This window comes from Hirundo rustica, chromosome 5 (assembly GCF_015227805.2).
Source record: "Hirundo rustica isolate bHirRus1 chromosome 5, bHirRus1.pri.v3, whole genome shotgun sequence".
In the NCBI taxonomy this organism is placed as follows: Eukaryota; Metazoa; Chordata; class Aves; order Passeriformes; family Hirundinidae; genus Hirundo; species Hirundo rustica.
The window spans coordinates 72,783,435-72,806,528 of NC_053454.1; the positions used below are offsets into that span (position 1 = coordinate 72,783,435).

Consider the following 23,094-nt stretch of genomic DNA (forward strand, 5'->3'; position numbering starts at 1 on the left):
TAAATTAATTTTACTTTAAAATAAAGGCAATCTTTACAGATTTCATTACTTTTCTATATGGAAAGCCTACAGAAATGCTAAATAACATTATTTTTTCTAATAACAACATTTTGATGCTTATTTTAGCTGAGTTTATTTAACATTTCCTGGTGCTGTGAAAGTCAATTTATGCAGAAACCCCCCTTCCCTCCCAGCAGTTAGAGGGACTCAGTTATTCCATTTTCCATTGCAGTGAGGATTCGAATCTTACTTTTTCTGAAAGCATCTTTAAAGAATTCTTCAAGCTGTCTGGAGAACGTTGGCTTGCAGAACTAAGCAGCAGGTCTGCATGGCTTGATATGAGAGGTTGCAGGTGATTGATGGTGCTGAGAACTTCCTTTGCCTTGGCTGTATTTTCAGGTGAATAGTAAATGCACTGGTATCCAGTACTGCGAAAACAGAGAGTCACATAATGTCAAATTCATTTCTGCCATTCATAGCAATGTTTACAGTGCTAAAAATCTTACCACTGCTTTTGCAAATAATAATAAAAAAAAAAGCCAGATGCCTGAATTTCACAGATACCACTGCAAAGCTCCTGCCTTTAAGGGTAAAAACAAACCTTTCCTTGAACAGTAGCGTAAAACAGACTGCCCACCACCACACGCTCCAAGCAGTACAGTACAAATTTCCTTTGAGTGACTGATCTGAACAGAACCCCCTACCCCATATTTTTATGTGTTTCTTTTAAACACTGTAATTCTAGGGACAGAAAATATTTTTAACAAAGTCAGGTAAGAATACCAAAGAGCATAAGGCTCCCTATTTTTCCAGCTGAACTCCCCAACAGAGTACTAACTACCTCACTAAGTCTTTCAAAAGGGGCCATTAGTGTCTAATTGATCAGTGGCCCACACAGTGTTTTGATTAGCCTGAGTGATGTCCAGGAAGTGATGAAAAACAGAGTTATCTCCAATAAAAACAGGTGCCTGATTTGCAAGAAGAGACACAGCAATGGGGGGTGGGAGTTAATGACTTCAAAATCACACAAATGCACACTGCAAACTTCCTACTTCCAATTGTTCAAACTACTGCAATTCTTTTGCAGGACTTCTTCTCCTATCCCTCTTTCCTCTTCCCCCTTACTAACAGTGCAATATCCTCTTACACCAGTGTTCCCAGACACCATTTCAGACAGCACGCACACACCCACCGGCTCTTGCCTGTAGCGCACGGCTCCTCACCCGAACCTCTTGTACCAAACTCTTCCTTTTACAAAGCCCTGCTTCGGTCTTTCAGAGAAACTAACCAAAATCTTCTGCAGCTTCAGATTAACACAGGAAACAAAAAGAAACCAAGTGCCTCCTGGCACATCACCAATGCCAGAGGAATGTACATACTACTCCCGGCTGGTTCTGTTTGCATTGCCCTTCTCCCCTCGTGTCTATTCATCACAAGTACTTCAGCCCCTTCAACCCTTTCACCACTGATTTCTTTCTTAATTTGGCATACCAAGACCCAAATATTGACACTTGTTCAATCCTCTGAACTTCATGCATTGTGTTTCATTTCAGTCTTTTTCCAGATCTCTTCACTCCCCCACTTCCCCTTTGTGTCTTCTATTGAGTGGCTTCCAGTTCCTTCTCATTAGCTTTCTACAAATTAGAAATTAAATTTTGATGGGTCCCTTCCATTTCAGCATTTTCTACGATTTTGGCAAATAAGAATAGCTTCAAGCAGTCTTAAAATTGAGGCTCTTTCTTACACGTTTTGCAGAGCTACAGTCCCAAATTCCCCAATGCCCATTCCATTTTCCTGTCTTTCAGCAATGTCTTCATTCCTAGATGCAATTCTTTGTCAGGATGAATGGCAACTAAGTGAGCAAAGCTCAGCCACGCTACCAGCCACATCTGAATTACAGTGCATCTCCAATTTATGTGAGCTACTATGCTACGTGTCTACTAGAACTCATAATTCTGAGTATTTCAGCAGAATGAATCATATAAACAAACAAACAAACAATCTCTGTCCCTGTGAGGAATGAGGAAACTGCCACAGTTCTCCCTTCGAGGAGAACTGTTAGTAAGATGGACTTCCAGAGGCAGACCTAGCACTACACTCACTGGAACACTCAACCACCAGGCTCAGTAAACAGGGCAGGGACAAAGAGTTATACTTTGTGTTAATTGCAGTGAAGACATAGTCCTAAAAGTCTTGATATTTCTCTAATTCCCCATCAGGCTTCTCCCTCCCTTTATCTAGCAGTCTTTGGCAGGCTGAATCTGGCTAATACTGTTATCAAGCCCACCATGCACATACTCCTTTCTGGGATTTCCCTCACTCTTTAAATCCCAGAGCATTTTCACTGATCTCCCACAGCTCTAAGCTCCACTGAATATTTCAGCAGAAAAGCTACAGACACTGCTGTAAGAAAGAGGCGAGAGGGACACTAAAGGTGTGGGCAGGTCTCATTGCAATAAAGTAAATCATAGCTTTTAAGTAAAGGAATTAGTGAACTCCTCAGAACAATGTGTATCACCAGACTTCATTATTTAGCTAATTTAAACATTACTGGAACCCTAGACTTCAAATATTTAATTTCTCTCATAATTTGAGGGCAACTTCCCCCATTCTTCTAGGAAAATACGTAATTGTTTTTCAAAACCAACACCTTTGGGAGCATTTAAAGCTTCTAACTGCTGTCTTCACACTGTTGCATCTATGACTAGCTGAGGTTTTCTGTGGCCTTGGCCTTCAGGAAAAGACATGACTACTTACAAGTCAGTGATGTTCCCTCATCTACAACTGCTTTTAAAGCCTATGTATAGCTCTGGTATGTAAGTACTATTAGTTAGAAGAGGCTATTGCCAGTAGAACTTACAGAGAAACTTCTCACAGATGTCCTAAGGCATGGATGAAACTTTTGCATTAGGGCAAAGGCAACAGGGGTAGGTCCAGTGCAAAATATCAGCAGCATAATGAAAACCTACCTCTGATATGTAAATTATGACTCATACCTTTTGAAAAACTGTATAATAATGCCTTTTGGGTTAAGCTTCAAAGCTTTCCCTAAGCGTATAAAACCACACTTGATCATTTCCATATATTGGCATCATCATTAACTATGAACACATGACTGTCAGCAGTCATTTCAGTTTTAAAATTGCTGTAAGGACTTTCTTATGTAATTTGATGTCTTGGGGATGGTTCATATCCCATATTCACTTCTGGTTTTGTTTTTGCTTTGTGTCTGGAACAGTCACTGTCCCCCTGGTTCTGGGAGTGTCCTGACGGGTGAGGGACAGCCTGAGATCCTGTGGGGCTTGGGGGCCAGGGGCTGCTCTTCCTTCTGGTGGGAAGACTGACACAGCTGCCACAACAGCACAGTGCCTCCGGCTGGATATCCTGTTGCCCTATGGTTTGTGACTCTTTATTTTTCCTTCAGCACTGTGACTGGGGCTTGCCGGCTTGCTCCTCTGATTGCTTGGGAGCCCAAGCTCAGAGTGTGCTGCGCCGGGAGCTGGGAGCTCCCTGCCGGGCCATTCCCTCGGTGTGGTGGCCCAACCCTGGGACCAGACACTGCTGGTGAGCTATCCAAAGGACCAATCCCCTGCCTAGGCGCTGTTTTCTGTCCCTGCTTCAGGGCTTTTTTGCTGAATTTTAACTCGAAACCCATGTCCGCTCAACCCCCGCCGCTCCTGGCACGGCTTCAGAGCTTTCACTGCACTTTGTTCACCACCCTGGGAGTGCCCATCTCTGCTGCTCCAGCCTGCTGCAGTCCACGACACGACCCGGAGGGGCCTGAGAGCGGCTCCATGCCGCGGTTTGCAAAGGAAAGCCCCCGCTCCCCTCTCCTCTCCTCTCCCGAGCCGCCATGAGCGCGTGAGGGCGAGCTGGCGCCACAGCGCCCCCTGCAGGCGCGGGGGGGGGAACCATCGCACCCCCCCTGACCGGCCGGGAGCCAACAGCGCCCCTGGCGGCCGTGCCCGGAACTGCACCCAAGGGGAAAGCGCCCCGCGGCCAGAGAAGGCTGCGCTGGGGCTGCTGCTGCTTGTTTGACTTGTTATACACACACGTATTCTAGGAAAGAGCTGTTATTCCTTTTCCCATACCTGTGCCTGAAAGCCCCTTAAGTTCAAAGTTATAATAACCTGGAGGGAAGGGGGTCATATTTTCCATTCCAAGGGAGGTTTCCACCTTTCTACAACCTTTCTTTCAAACCAAGACATTTGAATAAATATTAATCTGGCTACATTTTAATTCTAGAGTAACAAAGTCTTTGCCTGAGAACAAATACTGCAATATGGTAGATGCCTGATTTATAATGAACCTCTGAGTTACTCCACTCTCGCTGTTAACGGCATAATTTCTGTCACTGAGTTAAATTGTCACCATCTGGGACTGGCTTAAAAATCTTCCAACAATGAACATCTGACCTCCCATTTTTCACAGCCAAACCCACAGACATTAGCATCAAGAATACAGTTAAAGCATAGACAGCAAGTGCGTCCACCCCTAGAGAACTCAAATTTTGTGGACGTTACTGAAGATACCGATTCAGTGGCTTACTTATGGATCACGTGTATTCTGCCTAAAGTGGAAACTTAGAATCAAAAATAAATTGCTAAAGAAAAAACTCTGGATAATTCACAGTCTCAGGAAATAAAACTAAGCCAGATGATCAGAGCTGAGGTTATGAAAACTGGCTTGAAAGAAACTGGAATTTTGAATTACTCTGGTTTTTTATTTCCTCAGGATTCCCTTGTCACCTTGGAAATTCCAACTCTGAATGCGAGGAAAACGGAATGATGCTATTAGTCCTGTCTATGATGATCAAATGTCCACAAATTCTTATCTTGAGGCAAATGGCTAAGGTTGTATGCACAGAACATTTCCTGCTGCTCCTGTATTTTTCTTCATTCCTAACTCCATGAAGTCCAATCTCTTTTTCTCACACACATACATGCAAAAAATAGGGTAAAGTGAGCAAGGAATAATATGAAAAGTGTTGAGTATGACAGACATTTCCTTGGAGAATAAAGGTTACAATTAGATCAAACACAAATCTTTATTATTTTAACATCTCTGGGACTTTCTGTGAAATGGTAGCATTTCTGATTCCTCAGAGAATGGAAATGGGTTGAAGGCTACAAGATTCAGGCAACAGGAGCACAGAATACTGCAACATTAATAAAATCTCTGGTCACCAAACAGGTACATTACTGAAGGAGCACACCTCATTTCTTTACTAAAGATCTAGGTCTCAAACAGAAATAGTCCTTTTAGACCGTTCAAACCTGAATTAATTATTTTAGCTTTGGGGGAAAAAAAAAAACCCAACAGAAAATCCTTTGCAGTAGCATTCCAGTTTTCACATTTTGCAAATTTAAAACAGGATCATTTCCAAACAGCTTGCCAGAAATTATGTAGAAAACTACTGTGACTCACAGCACCTAACAGAGCTTGTGGGAAACTTCCCCCCGCATGGTTAGAGCTGGGGCATTAAAAAATTTGCAGTCCTAAGTCTATGGGTTCTGGTTAAAACAGAGATGATTAAATCAGATTTTAAATAAGAAAAAAAAAGTCCTTTGTGTATCTTGAAAGTGATTTATGAACACTTCAAGCAGTGAGGCATTATATGGGTATAACTTAGAGAATGTCTGATCTAAATGTTTCTGCACAACTGAGCTCTAAAAACAATAATTTGCTGTGCCATCTAGACTGATGAGAAGATAAGCCCTTCCATTTGCCGGAAGAAGAAATAATCTATACCATCAAGCCAAAAAAGACTGTATCTGAACAACCGCCTGACTTTTATACAGAAATAGGAAAGGAAAAATGAAAATAACACAGCAATGCAGAATAATGAAAAACATTCTAAAATAAATGTATATCATACAAAAGTAATTACTATTCTGTGATTATTTACCATACTTTAATCATAATATTTCAGTTACTTTTAATGTAAATGCTATCATGCCTAATCAAAAAAATTTTTTAAGTAACAATTTTTTTTACTCATCTTATGAAATTCACAACTTGCTACTAAAGGGACAGACATACTAGAGACATGCCTCATAGACTTGACTGATGTTTACAGTGGAAGCGCTTTTGATCTATCTTTTTGGTACAGATGAAGAATAGTATGTGAATGGGTTATAAAGCAATGGAACGGGCTTCAGATCACATACCAGAAAGTTCTATATTTTTAACCTAAAAGAAAAGCCTTTCCTGCTCTTATTTCAGACCATACTTTTTTAAATACACCTTTTTAAAAAACTGACTATGGCCTTCCTATTAGTAATAAACAAGAGAAGAATTGCAAAAACACTACAGTTTTTGTAAATATCATTATACAAGGCTTTCCCTTTGTGTCTAAAAAAGATGCATATTCTGTATAATAGAACACATGTCAGAACTACCTTCAGATACACATTTTTCACATTCTTCTGTTTGATAAACTTTGACAAAACATATGTCTCAGTCTTGTTTTTGTCTGGCAACCGCAAATGCTACCAGATAACAGTTCCTCTTGTCTGCTAATTCCACAAGTCTAAGACTGAGCAAGAAATATTTCACGATATGCTGACACTGCTAAATATTTTGATAAACTGTTCTAATAATCAGACTGAAGGTCAAAGACATGCAAGGCATTCTGTCACATCTTGAAAGGTACCGGGATTGGCTGAGAACTAATCTCTTCTCACATCTTGCTCTAGGTCTTCAGCTCAGTTAGCCTAGAGGAAATGGCTGCTGAATCTGCATTTTTTTTTTTCTGTTCTTTCTATATTCTAACTGATATCTCAAGGTATCACTTCTTTCTTCAACAAAACCTTCATAAAATCTGCCCCCATTGTAAACCAGAAAATTTAAATTGCAAAAGGTGCCCCTGGGGACGCTATGCGTCCTCAAAGCCTCTTTATGCAGTGAAATAAAGAGGTGTGTGCAAAATCACACTCTTGCTGCCAGTGAAATAAATTTCTCCATGATAAGATTGAGAATGGTCCTTTCATGTATTTATTTAAAGCAGAATCCCTCCTGAATATTCATTAAGTGAGACTGTATTGAGAGCTTGCTTACTCCCGTCTTTCAACTCACAAAAGTTCTTGAAGCTGAAAAACCAAAACATGGAGTTTTCTCTGAGCTGCCCTCAAAGAGAGCAGGAAAGATGAATTTTGGAGGCTTCCTTCTTTCTGCTTTGTGGGAATTCATACACAAGGGACAATTTCCCCAGCTCTGGTAAGAGATTAGCTGAAAACTGCAGTGTACTGTTTTCAGTGCTCAAACTTAAGTTCGCTAACCTGACTCAGCTCTTTTTTTTTAGGAAGAGTGACAGGATAGTAACACAGCTACCCTAGTTCTATCATCCTGAAGACAGACTTTTGCTTTTCCAGGAGAACCCAGAAACACACAGGCAACTGTCAGAGTAAACTTCTTGTACCCTGTCCTTAAAAACTGCCAAAACACAGGTCTTTCTGAGGGATGCCGGAAAATCTAAGCAGCAGGGCAAGCGTAAGGTGATGTGCAGGCTCTTGAAATAGGCCTGGAATGCCTTGATCGAATCCCACAAAGCTCTCACCCATCATCTTCTCTCCCCTATTACCAGCAACTGAGAAACATGGGCATTGTCTAGTGATGCCTAAGAGATACTGCAACGTGTGTTCTTCCAGTTAGACATTCTCTTCCCTGCAAGGCACTTTCTCTTTTCTCCAATGAAGAGAAATCACAGAATAATTTATCTCACAGCTATCCTCCATTTTGGGAAGAAGCACTCTGCCAGCATGGAGATGCTGCAGGACTGAGTTAGTGAGAAATGGTTCCTTTTCTGAAAGCTGAGCATTGTGAGAACTGTAACATTCTTTTTATCATACGACTTTAAAGGATTATGTCTATTATATGATTTACACCTTGCGGCTTCAGTAATAAATTATTATAATAAAAACCCACAAACCACTATTGCAACTACATTAATCAGACAGTAAAGGAGCAGTTACTTTCAGAAATGTCTTTAGACATTTTCCTCAGTGGAAAAGAGGTACTTTGTAGGCCTCCATATGATGGGGATAAGGCTGTCTATTCCAGTTTGCTACAGCAGAATATTAAAACAAAGTTCACTGATGTGACTTATATGATCAATGACGTACATGTTTCATTGGCAGGTTTTGGCATCAGAGGCCGTCAGAGAAATGAAAGATTTTTGAAGATTTGACAGGGTTTTCATACTGCGTAATGCAAGCAAGACCCCCTCAACAACACAGCTTTCAAAGCAACTAGATCTGCTGGGTTTTGTTTGGTTTTAATATTGATGCCAACTCCTATTCAACCTAGAAGTCAACAGCAGATTTGCATAATTTTCCTTTTATTCTTTAAGATATGTTATCCATGAAACTTTTTTGAGCATCGAATATAATGGAATTAATTTTCTGTGGCCCGCCATGACACTTTAGATCAGAGTACTTCCTTCCTGGAATGCTGTAACACCGCAGTTAGCACCACCAGCTGAAGCACTGAGCACTCACAGCCACGGGTGCTGCCGGTGACAGCTGTGCCTGCTTGAAAAGCTTAACAGCCATAGCAACAAACACAAACACATCCAACTCTTAGTTAGGAAAAGATGTAACTAACGCTTTTGTGCACGCTCGACAGTGAACAAAGCATTAGAGTTTCACAGTAAACTGAAACCTTTATTTTTGATTAGTCTTATTTTGCCTTTCTGAAGAAAAAGAGAAGTTTGTTTTTTTCACAGTAAACTAAAAATGCTTTCTTCTTAGCATAGACCCAGGGCTGTCAAAAATAAAACTGCTACCTTAAGCTGCAGTTCCTGCATTTAAAAATCGTCTACAGGTTCACTGCTCTTAGCACAAGAATTGCCAAAGAGATACCTCATTCTGAACAGCAGGTATTCAAGCACTGATATACCTCCAGCCTCCTGAAATAAGAGGAAAAAAATCGCTATTTTGAATCATTAAGGTTGCAAAAGACCTCCAAGATCATCGAGTCCTATGAGAGAACAACCAACATTTTCAACTCAACCAGAGCACCAAGTGCCAAGTCCTGCCTTTTCTTGAACACTTCCTGGGATGATGACTCCACCACTTCCCTGGGAAGCCTGTTCCTATGCGCAACAGCCCTTTCCATGAAGAAATCCTTCCTGATGCCCAGCCTGAACATCCCCTGGCACAGCTTGGGGTCATTTCCTGTGTTTATTCAAAAGTAGTCTTAACACTAAAAGTAGACCGTGCTTCAATTTTCTGCAAAGCAGGGAAAATAAAGGAAATATTTTATGAACGCAATGTCCAATCCTACTAGATTTTAATCTTCCATTCATGCAGCAGGATAGACTGTTTTGTTACTCAGTGGGCTCACAGCATTTTAATGCAACCTTAGCAGTATTTTCCCAGCTACTGGAAGGAGTACTTACTTTCGTCTTTCTGCCTCAAATTTACTCAGCAGTTTCCGGAGACCGCCGTTCTTAAATCCTTGGAAATGTGCTGCCGGGGCTCCCACGGTGATAACATCATAGAGAGCATCTGGAATAGGAACAGAGAAACACGGATATTTGAATGCTCCCATCCCCAAGTCATGGCAACACCGTGACATCCACTCTACAAAGAATAGGGACAAGTCTGTATCATTTCCAGGGAATAGTTGATAATCCGTGTCCCAAGAAGGCCCAAGAGCTAATCAATCTTTCCACACAGCCACCTGCACACTCTAAAAGTTTCATCTGATTTATGGCTACATCTAAATTATGTGCCGCAGTGTAGAACAATATTCCAGCTCTGCAGTTTACAAAGCTGCCAAGTAAATTGGCCCGTTGTGTATTTCACTTTATTGCCCCTTTCATTATTTAACTTGCAGTCATGTTGAGATGCACAGATTCAATCATTTTAGAGTCAAAAGAGACCATTATGATGGAATAGTCTGACTGAATAATAGAGGCTACAGAATTACAGCTAATGATTCCTGCATCAAGCTTATGTCTCTTGCTTGAGTGAAGGCATCTCTTTGTTTAGGCATCTAATCTTGATTTAAGGATTGCAAGTGACAATGAATTCACTGCATTCCCAGAGAAGTCAGTCAGACTAGAAAAAATCCCTACTTTTTTTTCTACTTGTAAGTTGTTCAGATGTAATGCTAATGTACTTTCAGAAATAATGGTGTTTAATGCTAAACTGGAGAGCCCTGCTTCATGACGCACACCAACTTTTTATATATGTTTATGAATACAGAGAAAGTCAGTTGTTCTCAGCTGGGAAGCTACCAGAATAGGAAATAAACTGTACTACTGAAATTCTTGCTGAGCAAACAAACTGTTGCCTCTTTCTGTATATACCTGATGTCTTATGACATAGGGGATGAACTTTCTGTGTGGATATATGCTTACAGAAATGGAGCTGGAACATCATTTTTATAAGAGCTTGTGACTGATTGTCACTGCAGAGATAAAGATTTAATTACATCCTACACCATAATAATTATTTCTTCAAAGTTTAAATTTACATTTACACTAAGTATCTGTTTTGTACCTGAACTTAACCAGGGGTAGAAAAATACGGTTCAGAATGGCTCATTCTTAAAATGTATTTCCACAGGATTTTTTTGAGAACTGTTTTATTCATCAAGGAAATTTCCCATGTAAATTTAAATCTAGCCCTCTCCTAAAATGGAGGTTTTATTGCATTCTGATGATAAATATCCCTCGAAGCAAGAACACTGTACAAATGATTCACAGTTAATGAACTATGCTTTACTTCCCAAGCTGAATCTCAGAACATATTTGCTCAAATTGATTTGAGCTCTAATGAGTTGGTGACTCTTCAATATTCACTTAAAAGGAGAAGTGACATAATTTCATTAGCCTAAGGTGAGCTTCAGGACTCTTAAATAGCCCATTCTTTCAGGTCTTAACACAGATTTATCCGTAATAGTTATTCTTTGGCTATTAGAGCTCTGTTGGTATCTGACAACAAGGAGTTCTATCCCTTAAAACAGCAGTGGCTTGAATTCAAGATAAGAGATGAACTCGTCAGGGTTCTGAATGTGTTTACAGATAACTCAGGAAATGACAGGAAAATATTTAAAATACAAGACCCCGGTTCTGGCTGTTCTAAAAACAGACATGACCCTGTTTCCAGTTACTTTGGGAGGGGGGCATTTATCCAGAAGGAAGACTTTATTCAGCCCGTGGTCTCTTCTCAGCACAGTCAAGGAGCAGCTGTCTGAGACAGGAGCACACAGCTGAGCATGTGCCCCACACAGCTGAGCGTGTGCCCCACACAGCCTACATGGGAGAGTGAGGATGGAGAGGGATGAGGGGCACACATCCATCCCAGCGCCGGGCACAGGGCAGGCTCACTGCCATTCCCAGAGCACAGTGCAGCATACAGGGCCGCAGCAGACAGACAGGGCCGTGGCACACAGACAGGGCCGCGGCACACAGACAGGGCCGCGGCAGACAGACAGGGCCGCAGCAGACAGACAGGGCCGCAGCACACAGACAGGGCCGCGGCACACAGACAGGGCCGCGGCAGGCAGACAGGGCCGCGGCAGACAGACAGGGCTGCAGCACACAGACAGGGCCGCGGCAGACAGACAGGGCCGCAGCAGACAGACAGGGCCGCGGCACACAGACAGGGCCGCGGCAGACAGACAGGGCTGCAGCACACAGACAGGGCTACAGCACACAGACAGGGCCGCGGCACACAGACAGGGCCGCGGCACACAGACAGGGCCGCGGCACACAGACAGGGCCGCGGCACACAGACAGGGCCGCGGCAGACAGACAGGGCCGCGGCACACAGACAGGGCTGCGGCACACAGACAGGGCTGCAGCACACAGACAGGGCCGCAGCACACAGACAGGGCCGCAGCACACAGACAGGGCCGCGGCACACAGACAGGGCTACAGCACGCAGACAGGGCCGCGGCACACAGACAGGGCCGCGGCACACAGACAGGGCCGCGGCACACAGACAGGGCCGCAGCACACAGACAGGGCCGCGGCAGACAGACAGGGCTGCAGCAGACAGACAGGGCCGCGGCACACAGACAGGGCTGCAGCAGACAGACAGGGCCGTGGCACACAGACAGGGCTGCAGCACACAGACAGGGCTGTGGCACACAGACAGGGCTGCGGCAGACAGACAGGGCCGTGGCACACAGACAGGGCTGCAGCACACAGACAGGGCTGTGGCACACAGACAGGGCTGCGGCAGACAGACAGGGCCGCGGCACACAGACAGGGCTACAGCAGACAGACAGGGCCGTGGCACACAGACAGGGCTACAGCAGACAGACAGGGCCGTGGCACACAGACAGGGCTGCAGCAGACAGACAGGGCCGTGGCACACAGACAGGGCTACAGCAGACAGACAGGGCCGTGGCACACAGACAGGGCCGCGGCACACAGACAGGGCTACAGCAGACAGACAGGGCCGTGGCACACAGACAGGGCTGCGGCAGACAGACAGGGCCGCGGCACACAGACAGGGCTACAGCAGACAGACAGGGCCGTGGCACACAGACAGGGCTGCGGCAGACAGACAGGGCCGCGGCACACAGACAGGCCTGCGGCACACAGACAGGGCTGTGGCACACAGACAGGCCTGCAGCACACAGACAGGGCTGTGGCACATAGACAGGGCTGCAGCAGACAGACAGGGCCGTGGCACACAGACAGGGCTGCAGCAGACAGACAGGGCCGCGGCACACAGACAGGGCTGCAGCACACAGACAGGGCTGCAGCACACAGACAGGCCTGCAGCACACAGACAGGGCCGCGGCACACAGACAGGGCTGCAGCAGACAGACAGGCCTGCAGCACACAGACAGGGCTGCAGCAGACAGACAGGGCCGCGGCACACAGACAGGGCTACAGCAGACAGACAGGGCTGCAGCAGACAGACAGGCCTGCAGCAGACAGACAGGGCCGCAGCAGACAGACAGGGCCGCAGCACGCAGACAGGGCCGCAGCACGCAGACAGGGCCGCAGCAGACAGACAGGGCCGCAGCAGACAGACAGGGCCGCAGCACACAGACAGGGCTACAGCACACAGACAGGGCCGCAGCACGCAGACAGGGCCGCAGCAGACAGACAGGGCCGCAGCAGACAGACAGGGCCGCAGCACACAGACAGGGCCGTGGCACACAGACAGGGCCGCAGCACACAGACAGGGCCGCAGCACGCAGACAGGGCCGCAGCAGACAGACAGGGCCGCAGCAGACAGACAGGGCCGCAGCACACAGACAGGCCTGCAGCACACAGACAGGGCTGCAGCAGACAGACAGGGCCGCGGCACACAGACAGGGCTACAGCAGACAGACAGGGCCGCAGCACACAGACAGGGCCGCAGCAGACAGACAGGGCCGCAGCAGACAGACAGGGCCGCAGCACACAGACAGGGCCGCGGCACACAGACAGGCCTGCAGCACACAGACAGGGCCGCAGCACACAGACAGGGCTGTGGCACACAGACAGGGCTACAGCAGACAGACAGGGCCGTGGCAGACAGACAGGGCCGCAGCACACAGACAGGGCTGTGGCACACAGACAGGGCTACAGCAGACAGACAGGGCCGTGGCAGACAGACAGGGCTGCGGCACACAGACAGGGCCGCAGCAGACAGACAGGCCTGCAGCACACAGACAGGGCCGCAGCACACAGACAGGGCTGCAGCAGACAGACAGGCCTGCAGCAGACAGACAGGGCTGCAGCAGACAGACAGGCCTGCAGCACACAGACAGGCCTGCAGCACACAGACAGGGCCGCGGCACACAGACAGGGCCGCAGCACACAGACAGGGCCGCAGCAGACAGACAGGGCCGCAGCACACAGACAGGGCCGCAGCACACAGACAGGGCCGCGGCACACAGACAGGGCTACAGCAGACAGACAGGGCCGCGGCACACAGACAGGGCCGCAGCACGCAGACAGGGCCGTGGCACACAGACAGGGCTGCAGCAGACAGACAGGGCCGCAGCAGACAGACAGGGCCGCAGCAGACAGACAGGGCTACTGCAGACAAGACAGGGCTGCAGGGCTCAGGAGGAACGCCTTGAGATGTGCTCTATTTACACATCACTGGAGCTCCTTCTGAAGGGCATGCAGCGTCAGCATCAGCGCGCTGCTGCGGGAGTGCTCCAGTCACTCACAGCCATCAAGCAAGAGCAGGCTACTGCTGACACCCCTCTGCAGCATAGACAGAGCTTAAAATGCAGCAGAGCTCCACAGGAGCCCTATCTTATTGTTGGGAACGCCTCAATCCCCACTTTGAGTCAACTGCCTGCCCTCCACAGGAGGCAGTCAGTGTCTCCAAGTGCCCAGATCCAAAACAAAAATCACTTCAGCTCACCAAATCTACTAAAACAAGCAGGGACTGTAAACAGGAACAAAGCCAAAGCTATGTCAATATATAAATTTAAGCTCTCCAGTACGATGAACAGAGCACAATGTGGTGTTTATCAAATGCATAGGGATACTGTTCGCCCACAGGGAAGTAGCGTTCTTCTCAAAGCTACTGAAAGTTTAAGCACATTTTCTCTCCCATGTCGGAACCCAGTAACAATGCATATCAAAGTTCAAGAAAAGTAAACCTGTTATTATACATGTCAAACAAACACAAAAGCACCTATCAGTGTGTATAGACAACAGATGGGATTAAAACCTATTTTACATTCCCAAAATTAAGATATCCAGTAGTGTAAGGGTTAATGGCACCTGTATGGATCATTAGTTTGTTCAAATGCCACCTCTATGAATTTTTATTCTTCCCCTTTCAGAGTCATTCTCCTGGTTATATTCCAGGTGTCCTCTGATAAATGCTAAGCAAAGCATGAGCTGAGAGAGACCAACTCAATATTGAAGTGCTGCCTACTGCAGACCAATCAGCAATTGCTAGAAACTGTTCAGACTGTATATATCTAATACAAGACACAGTGAACATTAGTTAAGTAATAGAGGCAGAGTTTTATAATCTAAAGATCCAAATTTAGAAGATAACTAGGACAAATCTAACATTTATCTCTTTCTGTACCCTTATGGATTATGGATTAGCCATGTGCCCCAAGCAAAATGGTTTTGGAGAAGAAAGGAGAAAATTAATAAAAATCCAAACCAAAACTCCAGTACTGTAAAAGTTGTGGGTGCTTAAGTAAGTCCCATATTTCATTCCACTTTTCTTTTTATTTAGCAAATAGACATACAGACTCTTGTTCACAAAGAGTTTTTTCTTGAAAAAACATAGTATTAAGCTTCTGGCCACCATTACAACCCTAAAAATGCTTTTGAGTTAATGAACTTCCAAACATTAAACTAAAATCTGTGCTGTCACATTATGTCACTATAAATCCCCATCTTGTTGAAATGCTCGGAGGCACAGTTTTTTAGTAAAAGAAATAGCAAAATATTGAACCAACCAGTATCTAACAGATAATTGGAAGCCCCTGTGGTCCAGCTTGGAAGTGGATGAACATCAGCCTCACATGGTATAAAATAGGAGTTTTACCACTGTTTGTACTTCCTCTTTTACAGTCTTAGAAGCAGAGTGTATTAATAAGGCAAAAACTTTACAGAATGTAATTTCTGTGTTTGTAGCGACAGCAAATTTAACAGATCTCAATCTATCCCAAATTATTCACTGTGCCATGATTTGGTCACATATACGTATCAGTACGATCTCCGATGTGTAAAGGAAGCTGCTAAAATCATATGCAAGCAGCAACAACAGAAATCAGTGTTAAAAGAGAACCACAGATGTTGTTACAGAAAGTTACATCCCCCTTTCCAGGAGATGTTGGAAGTTTGCAGTGTTTTCAGCAAAATCAGTGAGATATTTTCACTGAACACCGAGGGAATGCTTCCGTCGGGGAGGTGGGCATGACAGGGTAGCACTGCATAAGCTGATTTAGAACCAAGCACTGCTGGGCTCATTACAGCTTGCTAAGAAACAGGATAAATTAAGTTTAGAGGTAACACCGTCCTTTCTGGAACCACGTGACGCCCATCACCTGGGCTGGTGAGCTCACCCCAGCAATCTCTGGAAGGAAAGTTCTGCGCTGTGCTCTATCACTATCTCTGGTGGCAAACTGGTGGAGGGGAGGAGAAGAAAAGCCACCTTCAAACAAGAGGGTTAAGTCTGGCTTTCACAGCATTATGGATCACAAAGAAAAATTAAGTGGGTGCCCAAAAAGGATGTGAATCTAAGCACTGTGCAGCGTGTCACTACGAATCATGACAGCAATAGCTCTGCACTGCTACAACAGAGTATTTTTAACCATGCATAGGTTACCAATACATTTCAGTGAGCATATATTTTGCTTATTTGCTTGAAGTGTCATTGGAACAAAAAGAGAATAACCCTGCCATGCGTTTTTAGAAAGGAACTTGGAAGAAATTTAGTTAATCACCCCTTAGTTTTCCAAGATCTGCAGTAAATATCCACAAATTGTGGCACCAGGAGATGAGGCAGAGAAATGCCTTGCACACCTTTAACTCTGGACCTGATTTCTAAATTTCAGTGTAACCGCATTTCTAAGCATACTTTGTCATACTGGGGGAATTTCTTTACCTTTCAATCGAGGACTGTGCACATGCATTCTTTGCAGATGAAGATTTATTGGGATGAATTCTAGTGTTTTTTCTCCTTTGCTACAGCTCGACTTAAAGGAAGAACCTGAAAAACAGAAATTTAAAGAATCATTGTCTTAAGCACCCAGATGTTTCTGTATTCCTTTTAAAGTGAGGACAGTACTTGGACGTCAGGAGTAATCTTTAATTTACTTTTAATGCGTGATTGCATATTATGAGATGAAAGGTTCACTAACTGAGTCTCAGCTTGTATCCATACTGGAAGCAACAAACCAGCTTTTAATTCACAGAACAATCTAATTTTTTTTTTGTTCTAGGACATAGACACTTTTCCCTGCTGTCTGAAATTCATCTGCAGTCGGCAGGAGACAATGTAGCAGTTAATGTGCATTATGTTTATTCTGTGCTAAAACCACAAGGGTACAGACCTATGACAGCACTGCGTTTTTCCAAGTTGCATTTTTTCTTGAAAGAAAAGTAAAATATTGAATAGACAATGCATTCTTCCTAGAAAGCTCAAATACAGAAACACAAACTACCTTAAAGAAAGCTATATATTAGTTCACAGGAGGTGGACGCCTTGGAAAAACAAACAAAAAAAGATGAATATGGCTGCATATTTCAAAAGTATGAGTTTATGAGTAGTTTTATGGTTGTTTAAAGGAATGTAATTCAAGTTTGACAGCATGAAAAAGTAATTTACTTGAAAATATTTGATACAGAATCTGTACAAAATTAAAGCATGTAGATTAGAGAACTGGTCTTGTCTTCTAACTCAGGCAGCCCAACATTTACCTAGGCCACTTTATCAACCCTGTCATTTTGCCAGCTGTTAAATATTAGAACTAAAATTCCTCTCATTCAGATAGCATGTTTAAATAAATTTTGTCAAGGTTCAAAGGTAAAGGAAAAGGTAAAGGAAAAATTTTAAATTGTTTTTGCTTGCTCAGTCAAGACTTGCTAGCATTAATCTGTTGAAAGTGCCACAGCTTCCAGCAGGACTAAGCACTGAGCCTCCCAACACAAATCCACTCCGCCAGAAGGCACCAAGGATGCTCCAGACCGCCCAAGCCTGCTCAGGCTGCTCCCTGAGCTTAGGAACCTAACAATTTAACACAGATGAAGAGCAAAGCTGGGAAGAAAAGCAATTTAAAGGAGCCAAAATTTCAGATTAGACAGGAAACCTGAGGATGCAGACTGAAGTCAGGAGCTGCTGCTGATGCAGTATGAAACCTGCATCTGAAAAACACAAGCAAACGGGGGTAGTGAAGGCAGCTCAAAGTATCAGAGAAGAATGAGAATAGTGCAGGGAAGGAGACTGTAAGTAACTTGGAGAGAGAACAGAAAGGGGGCAGATTATTGCTGAGAATTCAGCTGAGACCAAGTTCAAAGCTTAAAGAATGACAACTGGACCTGGAACAGGGAAACACTGAACAAGAGGGGAGTAAGATGAGAGCAGAATAAAAGGAGAGGTGAAAGGAGAGAAGGAGGGAGAAGACCCTGCTCTCAGGAGTACACTCAGCTTTTACCAGTTCATTGAGCGATCAGTGCCTTTGCTGCTCATTTTAGAAGCAGTGATTCAATATCTCGTTTCCAGCTTTTATTTCAGTATTTATTCAGGATTTAAACATGTTGCTTAAACCTCCCTCAAAATCAAAGTTATTAATTTCCTCAAGCCCGTCTACTATATACATATTAACATCCTCTAAGGGCTTTACAAATTTTTACAAAATAATTTTAACTGGCTGGGTTGTAATTTCACCCATCCTAATGCCAGAGAATAAACATTAACGCAGCGATGCATCAATACAAGCTATGGAAGGACTTGTCCTGCACAACAGTCATTATAATGCAACATCACATTCCATTTTGGAAGCACAGCTCCCACGGGGCTGAATTGCACACCTAAGTACCGAGCACTTGTGCAAAACAACTTGTGTCTAGTGCCAGGCTTCCAAAAAAGAACAACACACCAACCACTTCTCAAGTCTGACTTTGTGACAGAGGCAGGGATAGTGTCCAGTTTTTGAGAGCAATATTCAATTGCTTTAACCTTGACTGTCTTTTTTTCCTCCTTCTAGGGCTGGATGAATAATAGATTTTTCAGTTTGATGACTGAAACAGAAAAACAATGAAATTGCAGGGTAGGAGAAATCATTTGGGGATGATTTCAGGTCAAACTGAAACAAACAAATAATTTTCAAAGTTCCACTCCCTCCCAATATCACCAAATCTGTGGTTTAAATTCACTGAAAATTACTGGGGTTTTTGTTACCTAACCTTTATATCTTCCTGGTATGTCTCCTCACAATAAGAATGCCTTACATTCTCTAAAATTCTCACATTACTGAGGATAAAAGTGTTTGCCAAAACAACTCAAATTTGAAACTGTCTTAACTTTCTTAAACCTCCATTCTCAATAAACATGCTGCTAAACCAAAATTGCTGTCAAACACTTATATGGCCTCCTGATACTTCCACAGCAATCTCTTGATTTCAAAAAGATATCAAGTGGTCTCCTAACAGCCTTCTCCACTAAATTCCACAAACAGTTCGGTTGTGTTGAAGCGGGCGTCCTTCAGAAAGCCCAACATGAGATTGTGTGCATGAGAATATTTTGGAGAAATTTTATTTGCACGTGCAATCTGCCCTTCTGAACACTTCAAACCCAAACTCAGGCAGTATTCTGAGACGAAGAGAGACACCTGTGCTGGGTTTTGGCATGCCTTGAAATATGTTGACCTGAAAAGTCTGAATGAAAATTGTGCTCACGTCGCTAATCTTAGCAATTTCTACTTCATAAGTACTTGAATTTCAAGTATCTACAGTGTGCTCCCAACATAACTATTCGTGCAACTACAGTATTAAGTCAAGTATGCCTGGCTTGCTTTTCTTATCAAGGGTATAATCTTGTTTTTTAAAGTTACAAAGTGTACTGTTTATAGAGAAGAAATGAACAAATTTACACCTCATCGTTATTTCTCATTTTTGCTACAATTATTAGGTTGCTTTGTTTTCTGATAAATGTCCCTTCTCTTTTTTATGTGCTGGTTTGGTCCTCCTGGATAATCTCAGTTTCCCAGGGCCACTTTATTTCTCTCCAGACCCAATTGAGGTAGGTCCTTTAGAAAGTCACTTTGCACAATACAGGTCTTGCAGGGTTTAGGTTTAACAGATTACATTGTCTAATTTTTTTTAGTTTCAAAATGTCCTTTCAACATTTTACTGCAAGTTTTAATTATAACATTGGTTCCTTCATTATCTGTATTTATTGGCTTGCTTATCACACTTTATGGAGCGCTTTCAAGATGTAATTATATATATATATATTATTTAAAACAGAATCACAGGAAATGTCATACCAGGTTAGACAGTAGTCTGCCAAAATTGGAACTGGAATATTCGGATGATGGCAAACACTCATAAATACAAGAAATGACACTTTTGCAAACAAAATGGAAATTATTATACGACATTTAGTGCAACACAGGAGCTTTTTTCTCCCCAACAAATATTTAAACAGTTGACCAATTGCTCCAAGAAGCTTACTTTCAGTTACAGACTGTTTTTTCTTCATACACTAAGATAGGATTTCCCTTCTTCTGTGACCAAGAACACTTTCCCAGAGAAATCTGGTACGAGAAATAGTACCAGTCCTACATTAGAAGATAATAGCTAAAGGACAGAAGTACAGTTTTTTTTTGGGAGGTAGATGTGTGGCAGGTGGGTTGGAACTTGATAGTCTTTCAGGTCCCTTTCAAACCAAACTAATTCTAAAATTCTAAATCCTAAAATTTTTACATGTTTTATTCCTGCTGAATACGCCAGCATTTCATAGCTAACAATCTAATAAATCCTTAAATCTTCCAGATAGGAGGCTACTTCCACAAAATCACAGATTCCCACCTGTATGCTTCCCAAGCTCTGCTAGAGTGTCCTGGTACATGCTCAACATCTGATCACAGTGAGCGATTACACTTTTGCGCATGTTGTCCCAGTGAGGAGCAAGTTCTCCCAAGTCCTTAAGTTCCTGATTCCTGTACCAAAAGGCAAAGAGAGAAGGCACTAATTAATTCGTTCATCCATTAAGATTCATCCAAATTAAGGTAAAACAAGTTTACTACAAAGCATCAGGAAGATTGCCTAATTGAAATAAAATCTGTTTTTCGAAATGCTTGTAAGATCTGATTGTCATCTCTGTTTTACAAGTACACAATAAAGGATATCAGTAGATAATGCAGAAATTTTCGTGTTCAAAACTCATCTGGTATAAATGCAGCAACCTTCAAACTGAAGTAATATTTCTTTCATGGAGGAAAGAAGGCTTCCAGGCTCCAGAGAGCTGTGCTCACAGCAACTAACTTTTTGTGAAGAAATATTAAAAACACCATTGGAAAGAATACAAAGTTTGCTTTTCCTCCAGATCTCTCAGTATAGTTGTTTTTGATACGCTACTCCTCGGATACTTTCATACACACTTCATAAACATATTTCTAGCAGTGTTTCTACAAAAGTGAGTTTAACCAACACGCCAGCCCTCACCACGTGTCTTCAGCATTCAAAACAAAACACACACACAAAAACCCCAACACCAGTCCCCTAAAACACCATGTCCAGCCTTCCAGTGTTCATCAGGTCCAAACAGCAGTGCCATAGTAACCACACGTGTCACTGGAAATCCAAAAGGAAATCCTTTAGTAAATCATCAGTTTTCCTGTACGCTCTTGAGAGCTGACCTGAGTGAAATGGAGATCACTTGAATTTCCTGCACAAACAACCTTAGTACCCTGGGCTTTCTGTTTGGTCTTCCCTCTTGCAAAGGAAGTTTCTCCTGGATCTATCCCAAAGCCACTTTGTGGGACCTGCTTTTAAGGAAAACGAAAGATCTTGAGTGAGTCTTCAAACATCTGGATTTGTGCAGGAGAAAATGTTTGCAACACAGCCAGTTTTCTTCATTTTCCTTGGAGCATCAAGAAGAGTGCTCCACTGCAATTCTTGGAAGTCTCCAAAAAGACTTCCAACGCTCTTGCATGCAGAAAAAATATGGAAGAAAAAGGAAGAATGGAGTAGAAGGGGTGGAAAGAGGCGGGGGAAAAGACCAGTGAGCCTGCAGCACAGGAACACAGAGTTCACCTATGTGGGCAGCAGATCTGACCATTAGTCAAAAAGTCTCAAAATTATTTCTAACACAGGACAGCCACATGCTGGTGCAGTGCTGTTTCCCCCATCATCGTCAGCTTTGCGTTACTGTGAACAGTATTAGAATAAGCTCCACAGGCAAAACTCTGCTCCTGGTGTAGATGACAATCAAAACCATATTCCACTGGAAGCGGAATTAAAGCATTTAATTTACAAACATCCTTGAAAATATCAACAGGGAAACAAAGATTACAGCACATGAACTTTTTGAGAGTTTATGCTAATGGCGTGATTACCTTTTGCCATTTAATTGCTCCTGAAGCTGGACCAATTCAACTTTCCTCCATCAATACTAACTGGCAGTGTTGTAGCATAAGAATAATCTGCCATGAAGGGATAAACCCAACATTCTCAATTACCATTTTCCTTGCCAGTTTTTAGCAGCTGAACACAAGGTGTCCCTTTAAATAAAAATCTTAGGGCTTCCTGCTCAGAAAAGTGTGTAAAATTTGTCAGGGTATGCAACTTTGTTTATTTGCAGTGATAATATTTTGGCCTTTAATATTTATGATGCCTGATTTAATAGTTTTAGCAACAATGTTGGGACCTGGCTGGCTTCCAAAACTTTACTGCTCCTTCTGTATAGGAATACAGTATTCTATCCAAGAACTATATCCCTGCCTCTATCTAAGCTCGTGCCTGGAGCTGCTGGTCTCAAGCTGAAGTTAAACAATGGCAGGAACAGAAACCTTTTATCTCAGACTAGAACATCCAATCAAACCCAAAACTGTGTAACTGGCTGGCTGTGAGTTAACTCCACTGACACCAATAGCAATGGGAAGGGGAAACTCAAATCCCTCAGTATTAATTTTAATAGGTTTTCAAGAAATATCAAATCCTGCCCCCATTACTGGTGGCAAGGTTGGTACTTGTTTCTTCTCTGAAATCACTGAAGTAAAAATTCAGCCTTCAATTTGTCACAAAAAAAGGCACATCAACAATGCTTAAAGTAACAGGACAGTGCTATAGCAATCCTGAGCATATGCAGCATGGAAACTTCAAACACTACATTTTCTGAATTCAGTTTTCACTTTAAAATACAGCAAAATCAAAACCATCAGAAAACAGGATTATCTGACAGACGCTTCCTCAGAAAGTAGCCTTGTTGCACACTTTATATCTTTATTTTTTTCCTAATGGAATTACAGTAGACAGAGGATTCAAATAGGATTTATGTCTTGTGGGTTTTTTACAGTTTATCACTGCTGTTGTTGACTCAAGACAATTCCGTGTTATGTATGAAAAAAGAGTTGTCTTTTCTTTATCTAAACTCCATCAACAATACTCCATAGTACCAAGCTTTATTGTTATTACAGGAAAGGCCTTTT

The 23,094-nt window shown here is 43.2% G+C and overlaps 1 protein-coding gene across 8 annotated transcripts in view; it reads right to left on the reverse strand.

Annotated features, from left to right (window-relative positions):
• INPP4B (inositol polyphosphate-4-phosphatase type II B) overlaps positions 1–23,094 on the reverse strand; it is a 281,153-nt gene that overhangs the window by 63,681 nt on the left and 194,378 nt on the right. For all 8 annotated transcript variants that reach the window (XM_040063945.1, XM_040063946.2, XM_058420537.1 and 5 more), the window contains 4 exons: positions 20,474–20,604; positions 16,548–16,652; positions 9,401–9,509; positions 251–428 (listed from right to left, as the gene is read on the reverse strand). In XM_040063945.1, the coding sequence (XP_039919879.1) occupies positions 251–428; positions 9,401–9,509; positions 16,548–16,652; positions 20,474–20,604 (523 nt within the window). The remainder of the gene's footprint in view (positions 1–250; positions 429–9,400; positions 9,510–16,547; positions 16,653–20,473; positions 20,605–23,094) is intronic.